The sequence below is a fragment of the Rhea pennata genome, chromosome 1 (genome assembly GCF_028389875.1).
Source record: "Rhea pennata isolate bPtePen1 chromosome 1, bPtePen1.pri, whole genome shotgun sequence".
Taxonomy (NCBI): domain Eukaryota; kingdom Metazoa; phylum Chordata; class Aves; order Rheiformes; family Rheidae; genus Rhea; species Rhea pennata.
In genome coordinates, this window is record NC_084663.1 from 195,644,292 (window position 1) to 195,660,558 (window position 16,267).

Below are 16,267 nucleotides of genomic sequence, written 5' to 3' on the forward strand. Positions count from 1 at the left end.
TACACCAGAATCATTAATGATCGTTTCTGATTTTCCCTGTAGGAATTGAATTTAGAATATGATAGATGTTGAAAGCAGAAGTTAAAATGGAGATGAGTGAAAGCAGAGGCTGCCTTTTCAGTAGTCTTCCCCAGCTGTGTGCGGTACAGTCAAAAGAAGGCAACAGTAAAAATTTTTCCTAGGAGGAGGGTCTGTAAGGAATGGTTAGCTCGGAACTGAGATTAGACCTGCTTAAAGAGTTTCTTGAGGTTGGGTGAGTGTGCAGTACACGGACACATCACGGAACCTTTGTGCTCTGTGTGCCTGGAAACTGGGAACTTGGATTTCCCAATTCAGTGAGGATCTGTGACATTTTCGTTTACCAAAATGCTAATTAACAGTCTTGAATGTTTTTTGTTCTGTTTATTTTGTGTACCACCTAAAAGCCTGTACACTTAACTCCTCTTGCTGTTACTTAATACAACTGAAATAAAAAATATGTATCCATTATTCTGAAAGAACTGATTTGATCTTAAGGATAGAAATGCCGTTGACCTTAACGTTATTAAATTATAACCACATAAAATAAACGCATTTGCTCTTGCCAAGCTTTTGGATATTCGACTCTTAACATTGAAAGTTAAAATTTAAGAATTCCTATCTAGTATCCAAAATACAAGCAACCCTAAAAGAAGTCAGTTTTGTCTTATTCTATAAAATACTACCTCACTAGGAGATGAAAGCTTCCAAAAAACTGTCAACATTTTCTGATAGGTTTGGTGCTTATAACGAAATATTTTCAAAATTTTATAGGTTTTGTTACACAGAAAAAAGTTTTTCCCATGACAACTAAAACTGTTATTGCAGACCCACATGCTCTTTAGTTCCAAGATGAAAAGTCATTGAGGAACATGCTTCATATAGTATATGTTAGGGGATAAGAAACAACATGTTCACTGCACCAGGAGAAGAGCTAGTTGGCCAAAACATTAACATTTGCTAATCATGTTGTCTTACTGCTTGGCTTGACAGCCTTTCTACATAATTAAGTACTGTTTTAAATACTACTAAATCCAGTATGGAACTTCAAGGCAGTCAATTGGTAATATCTTTATTACAGTGGATAACTGCCCATTTACTCCTACTCTAGTGGTCCAAAATCATCATGTAATTTGAAACAGTTTTTTTGTATTCGGGAAGCAAAAATACTGACCTGACAAAGATATACTCTAGGACAGATTCTGTGTTCATTGGTTCATTTTTCTGTGTTGAAATTTAACAACTGTGCACATCTATGACAGGTAAAATAGTGGGGAGTGTTCTGTCTTATTCCTGACTCAGCTAACATTTATCTTGGAAAAGAGGTAACGAGCCTTGGCAAGCTACTACATAAAGCTGTGCAACTTGAGAGTTTTTTCTTATCTGCTTTAACTTCCGGATACCAGAGTTAATTGATAACATTTTCCTCACTTACATATAACTTTTGCAGTTAGGATTTTATTCTGTGAACATCAGATTGTTTGTCTTGAAGTCATATCATTTCCACAGAATCTAAACATATGGCTCTGCCATCAGAAGCTGTAAACTTTGTATTGTTTCTTAAACACTTCAACACTGTAAAAGTGTAGATATGCTTTTAGCATTCTATGTAATACCAAACATCTATATTACACTGAAAAATCTGCAATATCTTTTTCAATATTTCAGCAAGAACCCAGTTAATTTTAACCAAATTAAATATACTGGATTATACTGGGAATATGCTTACTATGAGAAATATTTATTGAAAGGCTTCAGGAAGCACTGGCAAGAAATGTAAGGTCAAGCGTTATGTACAGGTATTCTTAAAAATCTGGCAGTAAGCAATCTTTGGATGTATTTTTAGAGATCTGAATAGAAAGTCAAATGGAGTTTGTTTCATAACTTGAAAAATATCTCTCATTTTCAGTCCGTGGTAGCATGGGTACTTGTAATGTAGAATACATTCAGCTTTGTTAGAAATATCGCAAGGTAGATATTTTCTATTCAGTATCCACATTTTTATGTGGATAAGGATAGAAGGCCTGATTCTGTCCCAGTTAGTTACAAAAACACTTCTGGCATCAGTGAGAGGTATAAGTCTTAATAAACTATGCTGAAAGGCCAACAGAAGAATTTTACTGTAGGATCTGCTATTGAAGCTGAGGGAAACCTGGGGAAAAATTCTGGCAGCCCCATCTGTTGTTCTTTATCTCTAAAAATAGTCTTAATAGTTTTAACAGGCGTACAAGGGAACAGAAGATCATTTAATAAATAAGCAAACACTGAGATGCAATGATATCTTGATTGCTATGTAAATTATTGCCAATTTCTTAATTTTCCATTTAATGCTTTGTACAGAAAGTGAGTTTCCTTCTTCCTTGTAAATTCCTCAGTGCAAAGCACTTAAAAGTCAAAAAAAAAAAGATATTTTAACTACCACCATGAGTCTTTTCTTTGTGTCTTAAGCCTTCCTTAGTAGTAAGCATACTATTTACAAACTTTACAGCTGTTCTAAATATGTTCTGTCTTTTTTTATTCAAGCCATTACCAAAAAACATGGTGTCAAGACTGTGTGAGTCTAAAAAAGTGTGTGCTGCAGCCGATATGCAACTCCAGGTATGGTATTTGCATTCTAGTCTCTAGTCCATATCCAAAACTTACAGAAAACATTTGATTTCTTAAGATTTTCAGAAATTTTTATTTTAATTTAAACACATATTATCCTAAATAAATGCAAATTATTGAAAATGAATTCTTTTTGATATTCATTTTCATGTATATTTTGCTTAACTTCTCTGCTATTTGAAGCGAAATGCCTAAATGTATAGGAAAATACCTAACTTGTAAAACTCAGCTTTTAAAAATGATTGGATTATCAGAATTCCCAAGTGTAGTTTAAATTTGAGCTCTTAAATTCACAGAATAGTTTAAGAAGAACTCGTTGTAGTAGTGGAAGTATTGTGCACATTTAGATCATTTAAGTGTAGCAGGGATAAGAGATACAGCACACGTTAAAATCTAACTAACTTATTTAATTACTAGAATAAGATTTGAGATTATTATCCTCTGAAGCTCCAGAATGAAAGTGGCAGGTTGTTAATGAAAGACTACTGTCAAAATTGGTGGCTGAGTTACAAGGTAGAACACTTAAATTGCTGCTGTCTTTGCATAGCACCAAACTGCTGCATACAATTAAAATAGATGGTTAACTCTCTTCTTTTTAATTTGAAATTAGTATATGCTCCCAAATCTTTTTCAATGTTTCAGTTTGGTAAAGAAAAAAACTTATTTTGATAAAGTATAAAATGATTCTAAAAATAAAGCGAATATAACAAAAAAAAAAAAAAAATCTGGCGCACTTATTTTGGACATGATTTTTTTAATATAAGTTTTGTCAAAAAACAGATCCATCCTTGTGCTTTTGTTTTTAACTGAGATGATTCAGACTTCTCTCTCACCGTATTATGAGCAGTAAAACCTCTGTTTTCTGTGGAGAAATGTGACTGATCAGTCATTCCCATAAACAACCTACTAGTTTTGCTTTTCTTCAAAGGAAGTAAAGGAAATTCCAGTGCTATCTACAACAGAGATTTAATTTATTTCAGCCCCACTACAGGAATTCTCAGATGTGAACAGTAACATTAGCATTCAGTCATGTTTTTTACAATGGGAGTTTGGCTGTGTTTAGCGGACTACAAGCTTCTGCTGTGTGATTTTTGTGTTTTCTTTCTCTTCTTTTTCTTCCCTTAAGCCAGAAGCATTTAATTTTTCTTACTACAGTTGGCATAGTGTTTAGATGAAATAACTCTATTACCTCTGCAAAAGGTAGTCATTATTTGTGAGATGTGGAAGGAGACAATTTTAAAGATAAAGTCTTTCTAATTCCCATCTTTGAAAAGTGGCTAAATGATTGGAACTCCATCTACAAACATGAGTTGTACTGGTTAACTAAAGTTGATTTAAAAAACAACTTAGTTCAATATTTGCAGTTTGCTGTGTGCAATGATTTTTAGTAATTTAAAAATGATCAGAACACTTTAGTGTGGAGCTGTATACAGGTTTTATATATATAAATATATAAAAATATAAAATAAAGTATTTTATATATATTTTTCATATATAAAATGTATACATGTTAATTATCCTAATTAAAACCAGGCTTACACTGTTTGGAGTGTGTGCTTGGATTTTACATTGGTTTAACTTAATGGATTTTTAACTTATACTTTCCTTGCAACATTTTTTGTCATTGGCCAGTGTTGGCTGTGCAAGCAGTGTGAACAAGAAGGTACTACATGTGGTTATGCCTCTGTGACATGAAAATAATTGAATACTCTCTGCAAGTCTGATTTTGAAATGGATATTTCTGTATCTAAAAGTTTCTCATATAGATATAGATGAAAATCTCTATCATCCAGAAAGAATGTGGGCAAGAATATGATTAATTTATGAATTAATGAATGAGTTTTAGGGGGAAAAATAGTTCTAGATCAAAATGAAATTTTATGTTAAGAATGCTTAGCTGTGGGTGTCTCTTCAGGAGGTCCACAAATTTAGACTAATTTACCAATGTACAGATTAGTAGCTGCTGAAATGATGATCAAGTGCTTTCATATGCACCAATTCATTTATTCAGTGTCTGTATAGATCTGTCAGATTTAGCATTTAGTAAATATTTGCTGCATACCTGTCACAGTTTGAGACAGTCAGTGTGGAGACTACATGGGCTTAGGTACAAAAAACACTTCTGTATAACACAGATATATTTACTATATATATTTACTATATCTGTACATAATGTAGTGGCACACCTTCTCTGGCATGTGATGAGAGAGACAGCACAGTCCAGAAGGAAGCTGGAAGGTCGACACAGCGGTCCCAGGATGCATGGGCCACCAGTGTGCTGGGCCATAGGGCCCCCCACGCCTTCTGAGATCTCTGCTGGGTCTCTCCCTGAGCATCTCTGGACCCCATAGTTGTAGGGTTGAGGAGAAAATGCCCACTTCTGATTGACTCAGATTCCTACAACATCTGACAATTGGGTGTCTCTGTTGCTGGCACTCACAGTCCTTCCCTGTGGAGGGTTCTCCACACTTTGTCAACTATACAGTGGTTAGCAGGCTGTTTACTCTCAAATTACCCCCCATCATTAAAGTTCAACCAGTCTCAACCCATGCAAAATTACCACAATTCTGCACTCAGAAATATTACTCATTTCCTACTCTTAATAGATTTTTTTTGGAGATTCCAGTTGTAATGCTGGCAGAAGTATACACTCATTCCAAAAGAGATTAGCTGACAAAATCATTCTGTTCATTAATTCAGAAAAAATGTCTCAAAGAACTTCATTGCATGGTAAATATAAAGTGTACACATTCCTTTGTAGAAGTGTATATTGTTACTCACACTGGTGTGAAAGTATAATAATTAATTTAGATAAATATGTATTTTAATCTGCAGATACCCAAGTATGTCTGTACTACTAAATCTGTATACCTGAAAAAACATCATGCATGCAAATTTGCAAAAATATCTGTCGGTATTTATACTCAATGACTCTAATACCTCTTCTTCAAGCTTAGAAAAGAGTGTATTCCATATGGGGACTAGGTGCTCTGCATGCAGTATTTGACCTTTAAAAAAAGTAAAAATACTTACGAATTTTCTAGCAATGAGGAAAGTAGTTGAAGTTTCTTTTATGATCTATTTAGAAAATAAGCTGTGAGCACATGAAAATATGAAATGGCATTAGTTCTTCATCACAACTATAGGATCTCTGCATTTTCTCCGTGCTCATGTAATTCAATTAGTAAAGAGGAAAGATACAAGAATCCATACTTTTTTTTTAATAAAGCTTTTGCTTTATAAATAAGTCCCAAAGTCCTTCAGTCACAGTAATTTCACTGGAAAGTGTGTAACTGTTTACATTTTAATATAATAAGCCAACAAGGAGCTAGAAAGTACTGGAATCAAATTAATACCATTGTCAGTGTCAAATGGAAAGACAGTATAAAGATAGATAGCTACTTCATGACCTTTCTGTATTTTAGGTCTTTTGGAAAGTGTGTTATACTGAAAGTAGAAATTATCTTCTGACAATGGTTTAATTGCAAGTGCTAGCATATTCCTCAGCAGTATTATCTAAAATACAGTGACACTGGGATGTATCTCATTTTCCATTTCAAAGGCCCTGTGTAAGCACACACAGAACTGTGGTTCATAGATGGGAATGCTTATGGATATAAAATTCCTCCAAGTTTATTTTCAGGGATGTATTTTTTTCACTGTGCTCTCCAGGTGGCCTGGCTCATAACTTTCTTCCCATGCTTTACATGTGCCAGGATGGGGAGGAAAGTGTAGAGCTGGCTTGAGTGACTCATTTCCCTTGCTTTCTATTAGCACATTGTTCTTTAGGCAGCCCAATTCACTGCCCTTTAGTTCTTGTTTCCACACTTCTTGACTGTGAGCTGAGCTCTTGTTCCCGCTCTCTGACCACAAAACTACTTGACTACAAATTTTGCTGTAGAGAAGGTCCACCGCAGTGTAGTCTGCTCCATCTTGTGAGGAACACTGAAGAGCAAAGCAACTACAATCAGGTACAAGCAGAACAGGGAGACAAAAGAAAAGAGGATCATGGTTTGTTTGAAAAAGGATGCCAGATTTTGTGATCAGATGCTGAAGTTCCTGGTGTTTGGTTTGGGGTTTTGGAGAGGTGAGGTAGACAGTGAAACCAGTCTGAAATAACTCCTGCAGAGCCGCAGAGGCCTAGACTCGTAGAAGAAAGTGAGTTTTCTAGGGCTATTACTTCAGGTAGTTTTCAGACCTATTTATGGTGCTTCTGTTGTTCATATTCTCAGTCACCCTTGCTATCATAAATACCACAGGAATTTCGCTAAGTTTGGCACTGTCTTTCATGCATGCTTATTTCATACATGCTGTTCAAGTGCCAGATATTTTACTTTGCTTTTTTTGCCTGAAAAGTCTGTTCATTAGTGCTGCTTTCATAATCTCCAAATAAGATTAGTCACTCTAGTCTGCATCTATATTCTGTTTCTGTGAGTTGATGTCACAGTTTACATGCTTCTGCACAACAGTTGCCTGTGACCAGCTCTTACCTCTGCAGCAAACTACTTTACTGGTGCAGTTTAAAATCATGCTTAGTTTACACTGCAGTAATTTATCCCTCTGTTTGTGGGAGCTAAGACAAGGGAAGCATCAAGAGCTGCATGTGTATCTTCTCATGTCCGCTGCCTGGGCCATATCTTACCTCTGCAGATGTGGTGTATTCTCATGGCCATGTGCATGGCATTTTGGAATGGATTATTTTCTTGTGTCCACTTGAATGACTTTCAGTGCTTTTACTAATTCTGTCAGTCTTTGTACTAATTCTGTTTTAAAAACATTTTTAAAGGGGAATTTCTAGGGGGCTTAGGGACAGGTCTTCCAACTTTATTTAAAAATGCAGGAGATTTAGTCCTACTAGTCTTCTCAGTGACCTAAACACGTGTTTGTGCTAGGTCATGTTGATGGTGCTTAGTGTACTCCAGCAGCCTGCTTCTCTTCTTCCATGTTATACTAAAAACAGAAGATTTACAAAACCTTAAATATTTAAACTTTTCCCTCTCCCTTTCCTCCCTCTCCCTTTCCTCCATATTTATATTTCCTGGTTATCAAAGGCCATATAACAAAGGTAAACATGTATTTAATCTCTTTAGATCTTTTATGCTGTCTTGGACCAAATCTACCATGGGAAACATCCTCTGAAAAGATCAACTACAGAAATTTTAAAGGAAACACAGGAGAAATTTTATGGATTGCCGTATGTACCTAATACAGTGAGTAGAACCATAGCAGCTATGTAAGCTATGCATTTTTTTTCCAGTAGAATATTTGTCTCCATGCATACTCACATGCTTATTATTGTATTGTAAAGTTGAAAACAGAAATTTCTCTTTTTATGGCATTTTTTCCAGTATAGAGTTGATGTTTTTCAGCTAACACTCAAAAAGTTTCTTCTTGTACATTTTTATGTAATTTTAGGCATATCATGCTGAACTAAATTACTTTTTCCTCTGTTTTCTCACCAAGGAAGGCACTAGAAAAAATATATTGGAAATAGGGTTTATTTTAGTTTTACAAGGGCCTATTTGTAAAAGACAACAAATCAGTGTGCTGTGTATTGTCGTGTGCTGTGTGTTATTTTTTTGCAATGTCAATGTGTGAAAGAAAGTCCAGGTAAAGTAGAACTTGTGAGTTTTTCCCACTGTACTGCTGTTGCTGTGACTTTTGGCAAGACACTTACTAATTCTTTCGTGTTTCATCTGTAACATCGGCTGAAAGTGTTCCTTAGAAAAACTCTTGAGTTCTGCTGAGCTATGTGATTTTGATTTACATCATGACTAAGAGTGCGTTTATTGTTCTAAAGTTTATTTGAGTGTCTGAAGATGCAGTTTGCATAGATTAGAGCCAATAGATTTCCTGTTCTGTCTGGGCCTGAGTTTTCAGCCAGAGTATAGCCTTTGGTCAGAGTTCTCTGGATACCTTGTCTATTTTCTGCTGTCCAAGAAATGTACTTTTCTCCTAATCAAAAATGAAATTCTAATTCGCTAAGAGGGATATGAGCATATCCATGCTTCAGCCCTTTCCTCCTCATACTGCATCTCCTGGCCTGGCAAATTCCTTAGCCAGAGAAGTGGAAGCAGAATGTCTTCAGAGAATGACATCTGAGTTCAGAGCACTTTTGTAGGTGTTGCTTTACACTGCTTCTCTGCAGGTGTTAATTAGCCCGTGAACAGAATAGTTTCTTCCTTTCAAAGCTGGTCTATATTTCACTCCATTTAATTTTTTTTTTATTTAGTTGTTGCTTTCAAAGGAATGTATCATCTTGTAATGAACATAGCCTCAATATCCAGAGGTATAGCAAGTTTTGGCCTGGGACTTTTGAATTGGCAGAAATTGTATGTTCTTTAAATTTGCTGAATTTAAATTAGTACTTCTAGGCAAGAACTGTAATACAATTTACATCTCAGTAAAAGTTGTCAAGGAATGACATTAGAAGAACTGTTAGTAATTTCTGTAGAATAATTCATGTTTGTAATTTGACTTGCTGTCCTTTGCAGCTCTTACTTCTAAACCAGAGATCTGTTTTTAGTAATCTAAAAAAGAAGATAAGCAGCATCTTGAAAGTAAAAGCATTTTTTAGGTGAAGAGAGTATATTCTTCCTTTCATTTCAGAGTTAGTCATTGAAATAGAGTAAGAGAGACCTCTCTGTTGTTGGTTTTTTTTTGTTTGTTTGTTTGTTTTTTCATCTACCCTTTGATAGGCACATACAGGTCTGGTTGAGGAAGTAAAATATTCTGATGATTCTATTTTTACCTGATTTCTACAGGTTTAGATTCAGTTGTGGCTTACTCTGTCAGGTTTGTATATCTTAAATTAGTGGTGTTGGGTAAAAATAACTGTTTCCTAGTGAAGCTCTCACAGGATTAACATGATTATTCTGTAATAGCATTGTCTGTCGCAGTCCAGTTGGAGGCCTGTACCTAGTGGTGTCCCACAGAGGTCAGAACTGGGACCAGTCTTGTTCATCTTCTTCATCAATGTCCTGGATGAAGGGGCAGAGTGCCTTCTCAGCAGTTTGCTGATGATACCAAATTGAGAGGAGTGGCTGATACATCAAAAGACTGTGCTGCCATTCAGAGAGACCTGGACAGGCTGGAGAGTTGGGCGGAGAGGAACCTCATGAAGTTCAACAAAAGGACGTGCAAAGTCCTGCACCTAGGGAGAGATAACCTCCTGCAGCAGTACAGGGTGGGGGCTGACCTGCTGGAAAGCAACTCTGCAGAGAAGGACTTGGGAGTGCTAGTGGACACCCAGGTTAACCAGGAGCCAGCAATTTGCCCTTTTGGCCAAGAAGGCCAATGGTCTCCTGGGCTGCATTAGGAAGATTGTTGCCAGCGGGTCGAGGGAGGTGATCCTGCCCCTCTACTAAGCCCTGCTGAGGCCACACCTGGAGTTCTGTGTCCAGTTCTGGGCTCCCCAGGACAAGAGAGACATGGAGCTACTGGAGAGAATCCAGTGTGGGGCTACAAAGATCATTAGGGGACTGGAGCATCTGCCCTACGAGGAACAGCTGCGAGAGCTGGGCCTGTTTAGTCTGGAGAAGAGAAACCTGAGAGGGGATCTTACCAATGTCAACAAATACCTTAAGGGAGGGTGTCAAGAGGATGGGGCTGGATTCTTTTCAGTGGTGCCAAGCGACCGACAGGACAAGACGCAGTGAGGCACAAACTGAAACACAGGAAGTTCTGCCTGAATATAAGGAAGAAATTCTTTACTGTGAGAGTGGCACAGGTTGCCCAGAGAGGTTGTGGTGTCTCCTTCTCTGGAGATCTTCAGAATCCACCTGGACATGATCCTGTGCAATGTACTGTAGGTGACCCTGCTTGAGCAGGGGAGTTGGACTAGATGATTTCCACAGGTCCTTTCCAACCTCAACCATTCTGTGATTCTGTCGGTGCTGCACAACCGTCCTTTATTATGTTTTCCTTCTTTGTGACTGTAAAGAAAGAGATAGAGGTAAAACTTCCTGAATTCCCTCTTACTGCTCTTGACAGCTAAGTAAACGTGATGAGTGAATATCCTGCCTAATATGCTGAACTTCGATCTCATTTAGCAGAGCCATTTTCTGAAATAAAGTTATAGCAGATACCATTAGTGTATGAATTTCTGTCTTCTGGAGGTACAGGTCAGGATGATTTGTGCATCCTTTTAACAGAAGACTTTCAAAATGAGGAATATAAACTATATGTGTCTAAGTAGTTGCTGCCTCACCTCTGTGGTGATATCTATTTAAAGGTAACTCAAATCACCATTCACAGTTAATGTCCTGCCTCACGTGCCATCAATAGGAGAAACACTGGGAAGGAAATCCTGTCGTAGCCTGTGCTTACCACCTTAGTAGGTTATCCATGCTTTGGGGCAGTTGGCTCAGCAGGTAGTAATATTTACACTGGCTCCGTTGACACAGTCACAGGAGCTAGGGCCACATGCAAATGCTAAGTGAGAAGGACAGAAAGAGCAAAGACTGTGCAGAGTCTCTGAAGCACAGAGAAACGGCATTCCACAAGACTTGGTTTTCCTAAAGAAAGCAGCTCTGGTTCTAAGGTTCTGGTTCGTCATTGCTTATCTGTTCAGAAGTACACTTAGCTGCTTTTGGCTTCTGGAAGATAAAATTCCAGTGCAGTTTCTTGGCTTTATTACTGAATCCAAAAGCTGATGACCACCAGGCAGGGGGCAAGGAAAGGTATGTTTGGCTGTTTTTGTAGTGTCTAGCGGTTTTGTTGCCAGAGATGATCTGTGTTACTGAATTTGGAAAATACGTAGAAACTTGACACAGGCTGGATTCTTGATTTCTTGTGGTGGCTTTAAAAAGCTATGAATCTTCATTTTGACTCTTTTAAGAAATAAAGAAAAAACAAATAGTAGTGACCATACCTTTTTCTGCCGTTTCTACCTGAATGTACTCAGTGTACATCTGTATGTTCTGGGGAATTCAGTACTGTGCTTTTACTCAAAACTTTTCTTCAAATCATGGCTTATTTTTCATCTCTTGTAAAGCCAATTTCCATTTAGCATGACCTGCCTTGCAATTGAAAACTATCTGCTTTTAGAGTATCTCTCCTGGTTTCTTCTACCTTTGTCTCCAAAATGCCGAAAGAGACTTTCTTTAAAAGTATCAGGTGACCCTTTGATCTACCTGAGACATGATCAAAGTTTCTCATCATGATCTGCTGCTTAGTCCCCTGCCTGTCCCCTCAAGTTCAGACTTGAAAACTACTTTTCTCTGAGACAGTCATCAAAACTTAATGACACACCATTGTTAATCCTAAGCCAGGCATAATAATTTCCTATCTCCTGCTGTGGGCTTTAGTTCAATATGGAAAGAAAAAATGAGACACAACTTAAACAGGCTTTGCATTGATATTGTAGATTGCAACCTCTTCTAGCTACAGCAAAGAGTTCCCAATATTGAAGTATGTAGTTTTACGATAAACACCAACCACCCAAATCATCATACTTGAATTTTGTGTATGAAATAATGAACTAGTTTGAAAATGTACATTTCAATTTTTAGAAAATTTATTGTGGAATTCCATAGTAATGGTCTGTCCTTCATAACAACCTTTCTTCATTCTATTCTGAAAGCTTGATGAGAAATGCTGGTTTGACTTGTCACTGCAGGAACAAATAGTCTTGAAAAGTGAGGCACAGTGACTCTGGATTCTTTTTTAGACCACTGCTAAATATCCATTTTCCAAATTTAAAATTATATTATCTTACGATAAACTTGTCTTTCTGAAACGTACATGTGTCTTTTATGTAGTACTCAAATATAAAATGCAATGTTAGAATTAACCCACACAAATCATTATATTTACATGTGATAGGAGGGAACATGTTACTATGTAGCGAGCTTCTTGACATTGTTTTGGAACACTGAATAATTTACTTAAATACCTATTTGTTCCAGCATGTTAAGTACACATTAGTTCAGAAGGACCACTTCTGCTGGTGGCCTAATATTTCCATTATGTAGCAGACTTAATTATGTTTATATACTTCTGTCAAGAGTGCAATTTTGTTTGGCAGTATGAGAATTTTTTAGTGACCTATGGTTGAAAGTGATTGAAGTGACCAAAATGTCTGTGAGACCAAATATCTTACCCAGCCAAGTTTGCCAACAAAAAACAAGGCAGGTTCGCTTACCTCTACCTTAGAAGGAAGAAGTCAATGGAAAATGGTGCATCATAGACATGGCTGTTAGTCTTTCTTGTTCCTGCAGCTGGGCGGATTCTACCCAAACAAGGATCCTCGTCTTTTAAGGCTCCACCTAAGTTTTGTCTTAAGTTGCTGGAATTGTGTCCCAACATGTTCCTGACAAAGGAAATCATTGGATGAGGTGCAACATAGTATTTGGAGTGCTTGCTCATGGAGGCTGTCAGGCACTACCAGTAGATGTAGCCTGCCAGTGGATTTTAGGACTACAACAATTTCATTAACAGGATGCATATAAAGATATCTGGGAAGTTGGTGAGCTGAAGAGGAATTGGTGGCACTAGACAGAAAGAACTTACTTCTCTGAGAGAGGAAGCAGGTTCAAACCTCTTCCGCAGCACACAGTGCTGTCTTGTGCCCAAGTCTCCTTTAAATTGTGTTCAAGTACAACCTCAGAGCAAAAGTAAAGCCATATCCTTCTAGCCTTTTCTTAGGGTTTGAAGGTGACTTCGTACTTAGTTATATAAAATAAGCCAAAGGCAAAAGTGGAGACATTGTCGTTTCTGAAGTTCTGTGTCACAGTCTTGCACTGATCATTGTTACTAAAAGTGCTGCAGCGGAGAGTATCATTAAGACTCCTCCACCTACTAAAGATTGAAAGTTTGAGTGAAGCATCTTATGATCAAATATGCCATCTATATTATCATAGCATCTGTTGTCTTATGATTTCTTGTTAGGTCCTTGGAGTGACTAAGAAGAGTGTGTACACATAACTGCTATCATATATAACATTTTATTTGCATATCAGTAGCACCATATAAAGAGAACGGTTAGGCTGTGCAATTGATGAGCCAACTGTCCTAAAATAAATAGTGATAATCGTTAGCCTCTGAAGGTGAAAGTGGTTTTTCATTCTGAAAAATTAGTCTTGAAATTATTGGTAAGGAAAGCTAAGAACTGTCTGTCTATTAAATTTAAACTATGATTGCACTTCCTACTTCTTTTGTTTAAAATCTTTTTCCTAATTTTGTTTTAGATTTGTTAAGTAAAATTAATACAGTCTTAGAACCAAAACAAAACTGATAAAAACTGAGGTAGGTTAACAGAAATAAAGACAAACAACTAAAAGGCAGAATTATTGCTGTCGGCAAAGAGTTTTTTAAAAGGACCTGAGGTCCTTGGGGGATGAGGGAATAACATTTATGGTGCCAGTCAAAAAAATTCTGAAAGGGACTGAAAATTGAAAAAGCCTGTATATTTGAATATCAGGGAAAAGGAGGTTGCTAGAAAAGCAGAAGCCATGTAAAAGTAGAAAAGTATGGAAAAGAGGATAGGCTTTAATGGGCAAAATGTAAGACTGTAGAAGTTTTGAGCAACTTGCAAAGACGAAGGCCAACAATGATTTAAGAAAATGCATCAGAAAGTGGAAGCTTGCCATGTATTTTATGGAGTAAGAAGATAGCCAAGTATGATGATTCAAAACACATGATATAGGTATTGAATGTGTTTTAATCTCTTATGTAGGTATTGAAGAGATTGAATCAAAGACACAAATTATTCTGATACAAAGAAGATTTGGGAATAAGGTACCAGAGTTAAGTGTATTGTGGACTCTTTAAAGACCTTGTAAAGAACATAAAAAATAGAAATGATGATATATCTAAAGATAACTATCAAAAGAATACAAGAATTCAGAAGAAGACTAGAAATACTGAGTTGTAAACTACATGTAGTGGAGGTAATAAAAAATTCTATAACTGCTGAAGGAATGAGAGGAACAGATAAAGCATGGATTTAGTGGGGAAAGAAGAACAACAAATGGCAGACAAAGCAGAAATATTCCATGGCTTTACTTCAGTATTTTTTTAAAAATAAGTGAACCTTGTTTAGGAATGCATATGATTTTTAAGAGTGGGGTAGCAATACAATTGAGATTAAGGAATGAAAATTTAGAGAATAATTAGGTTAGATGTAGCCAGGTTTTCAGAGTATTTAAGTTTGTCAAAGCAATCACTAACCTGGAGGAATTAAAACTCACAAACTCAGAAGTGGGAGGGCTATTATGATAGTTATTGTTACAAAAAAAAAAAAAAAAAAAGAGAGAGAAAGAGAGAACATGTGGACCTATAGACTAATCTTTCAGACTTCATTGCTAAACAAGTAGTAGAACGGATTATTAAACATAAGCATCCAGGGAACAATCAAGTGTTCAAAAAGCACGTTTTTGTTGAAAACCATCTGAGATAGAAAAGTCTACTTTTCTTCTCTAATATATTGTTTGACCTTGGAGATAAGAAGGAAGCAGTTGATAGTATAACTGTAGACTTAGCAAGCTTTCTGACACGGTTGGAAATCATAGTTCTACAAGCAAACTGTGGAGTTATGGCAGAGGTGGCATGTAGAAAACATGCTGAAAGAACAGATAAAAGCCTAGTTTCAGTCTGGAAAGATACTTCAAGTGGAGGTCACCAGGGGTCTCTCCAGGACTTGCTATTGTTCCGATGATAACCTGACAGTCATCCATATCATGTTTATAGAAGATGTTCCAATTGACAAAGATTGCAGAAATCATGAAAAACAGAACTTAAATGATCCAGAGAACTAGGAAGAATTGTTCAAAATGTTGAGGATTTTGTTGTTTCAAAACAAAGTAGTTTGCATTAGGAAAACAATTAAAAACAAAAATACTTGGAGAATGGTAATTGCAAAAAGAACACTACTACCAAAAGAATCTAACAAAGTGAGGTGAGTTAATTATGGGACGCTGTTAAAGAAAATCATATCTAATTTTTTTAATATTTTGCTATTTGTTACTAGGAACTTGGGAATCTTGTGTCCTATAGTACGTATCTGAATCTTAAAAAGATGTAGACAGATTGGAAGGAAAGTTGAAGAAGTCTTCATTTGACTGGCAAAGAAAAAAACTAAATAACCCACAAGATCATGTATGTCTTCTGGTATTTAAAAGCTTCTAAGAAAAAACGTTGTTACAACCAAGACTCTAATCATTTGCTTCTTACAAGCAAGAGCATAACAGAAGGGAAAAAGTGATTTATTTAACAGCAGATGTGATTATGGATCTTTATAACTCATTGTTGAAGGGGGAAACAGATACCAGTAGTTCTAGAATCTCCTTTGTAGGGAGTTTTAAAGGAACCACTGTTCCAGGTTAGAGATGTATATTTCGTAATAGAGGCATAGAGCCTTCAAAATAGTTTGCTCTTTCTCTCTTGACCAACTACTTGAAGAGACGCTGATGTTGCTCGGATTCAACCTTTTGGAGTATTTTGAAGAGAGATGAAGTCACAAGTCGTTGCTCAACCTTTTGAAGTTTGTGTAAGCCTTTCAAAGTAATTTTTCACATTGCCATGTTGGAAATCAAAGTTGTTTATACAAAGAGCAAATCCCTGGATTAGTTTTTGTATGGACTTTCTTAAAAGTGTGTTATAAAATCAAGTTGAAGAGTCTGGATTAGAGGAAAAGATTAAT

The 16,267-nt window shown here is 36.6% G+C and overlaps 1 protein-coding gene across 1 annotated transcript in view; it reads left to right on the plus strand.

Annotated features, from left to right (window-relative positions):
• Positions 1-16,267, plus strand: part of MIPEP (mitochondrial intermediate peptidase) — a 73,372-nt gene that overhangs the window by 40,590 nt on the left and 16,515 nt on the right. Inside the window, exons 15-16 of the mRNA XM_062567195.1 lie at positions 2,542-2,616; positions 7,716-7,835. Coding sequence (XP_062423179.1) covers positions 2,542-2,616; positions 7,716-7,835 — 195 coding nt within the window. The remainder of the gene's footprint in view (positions 1-2,541; positions 2,617-7,715; positions 7,836-16,267) is intronic.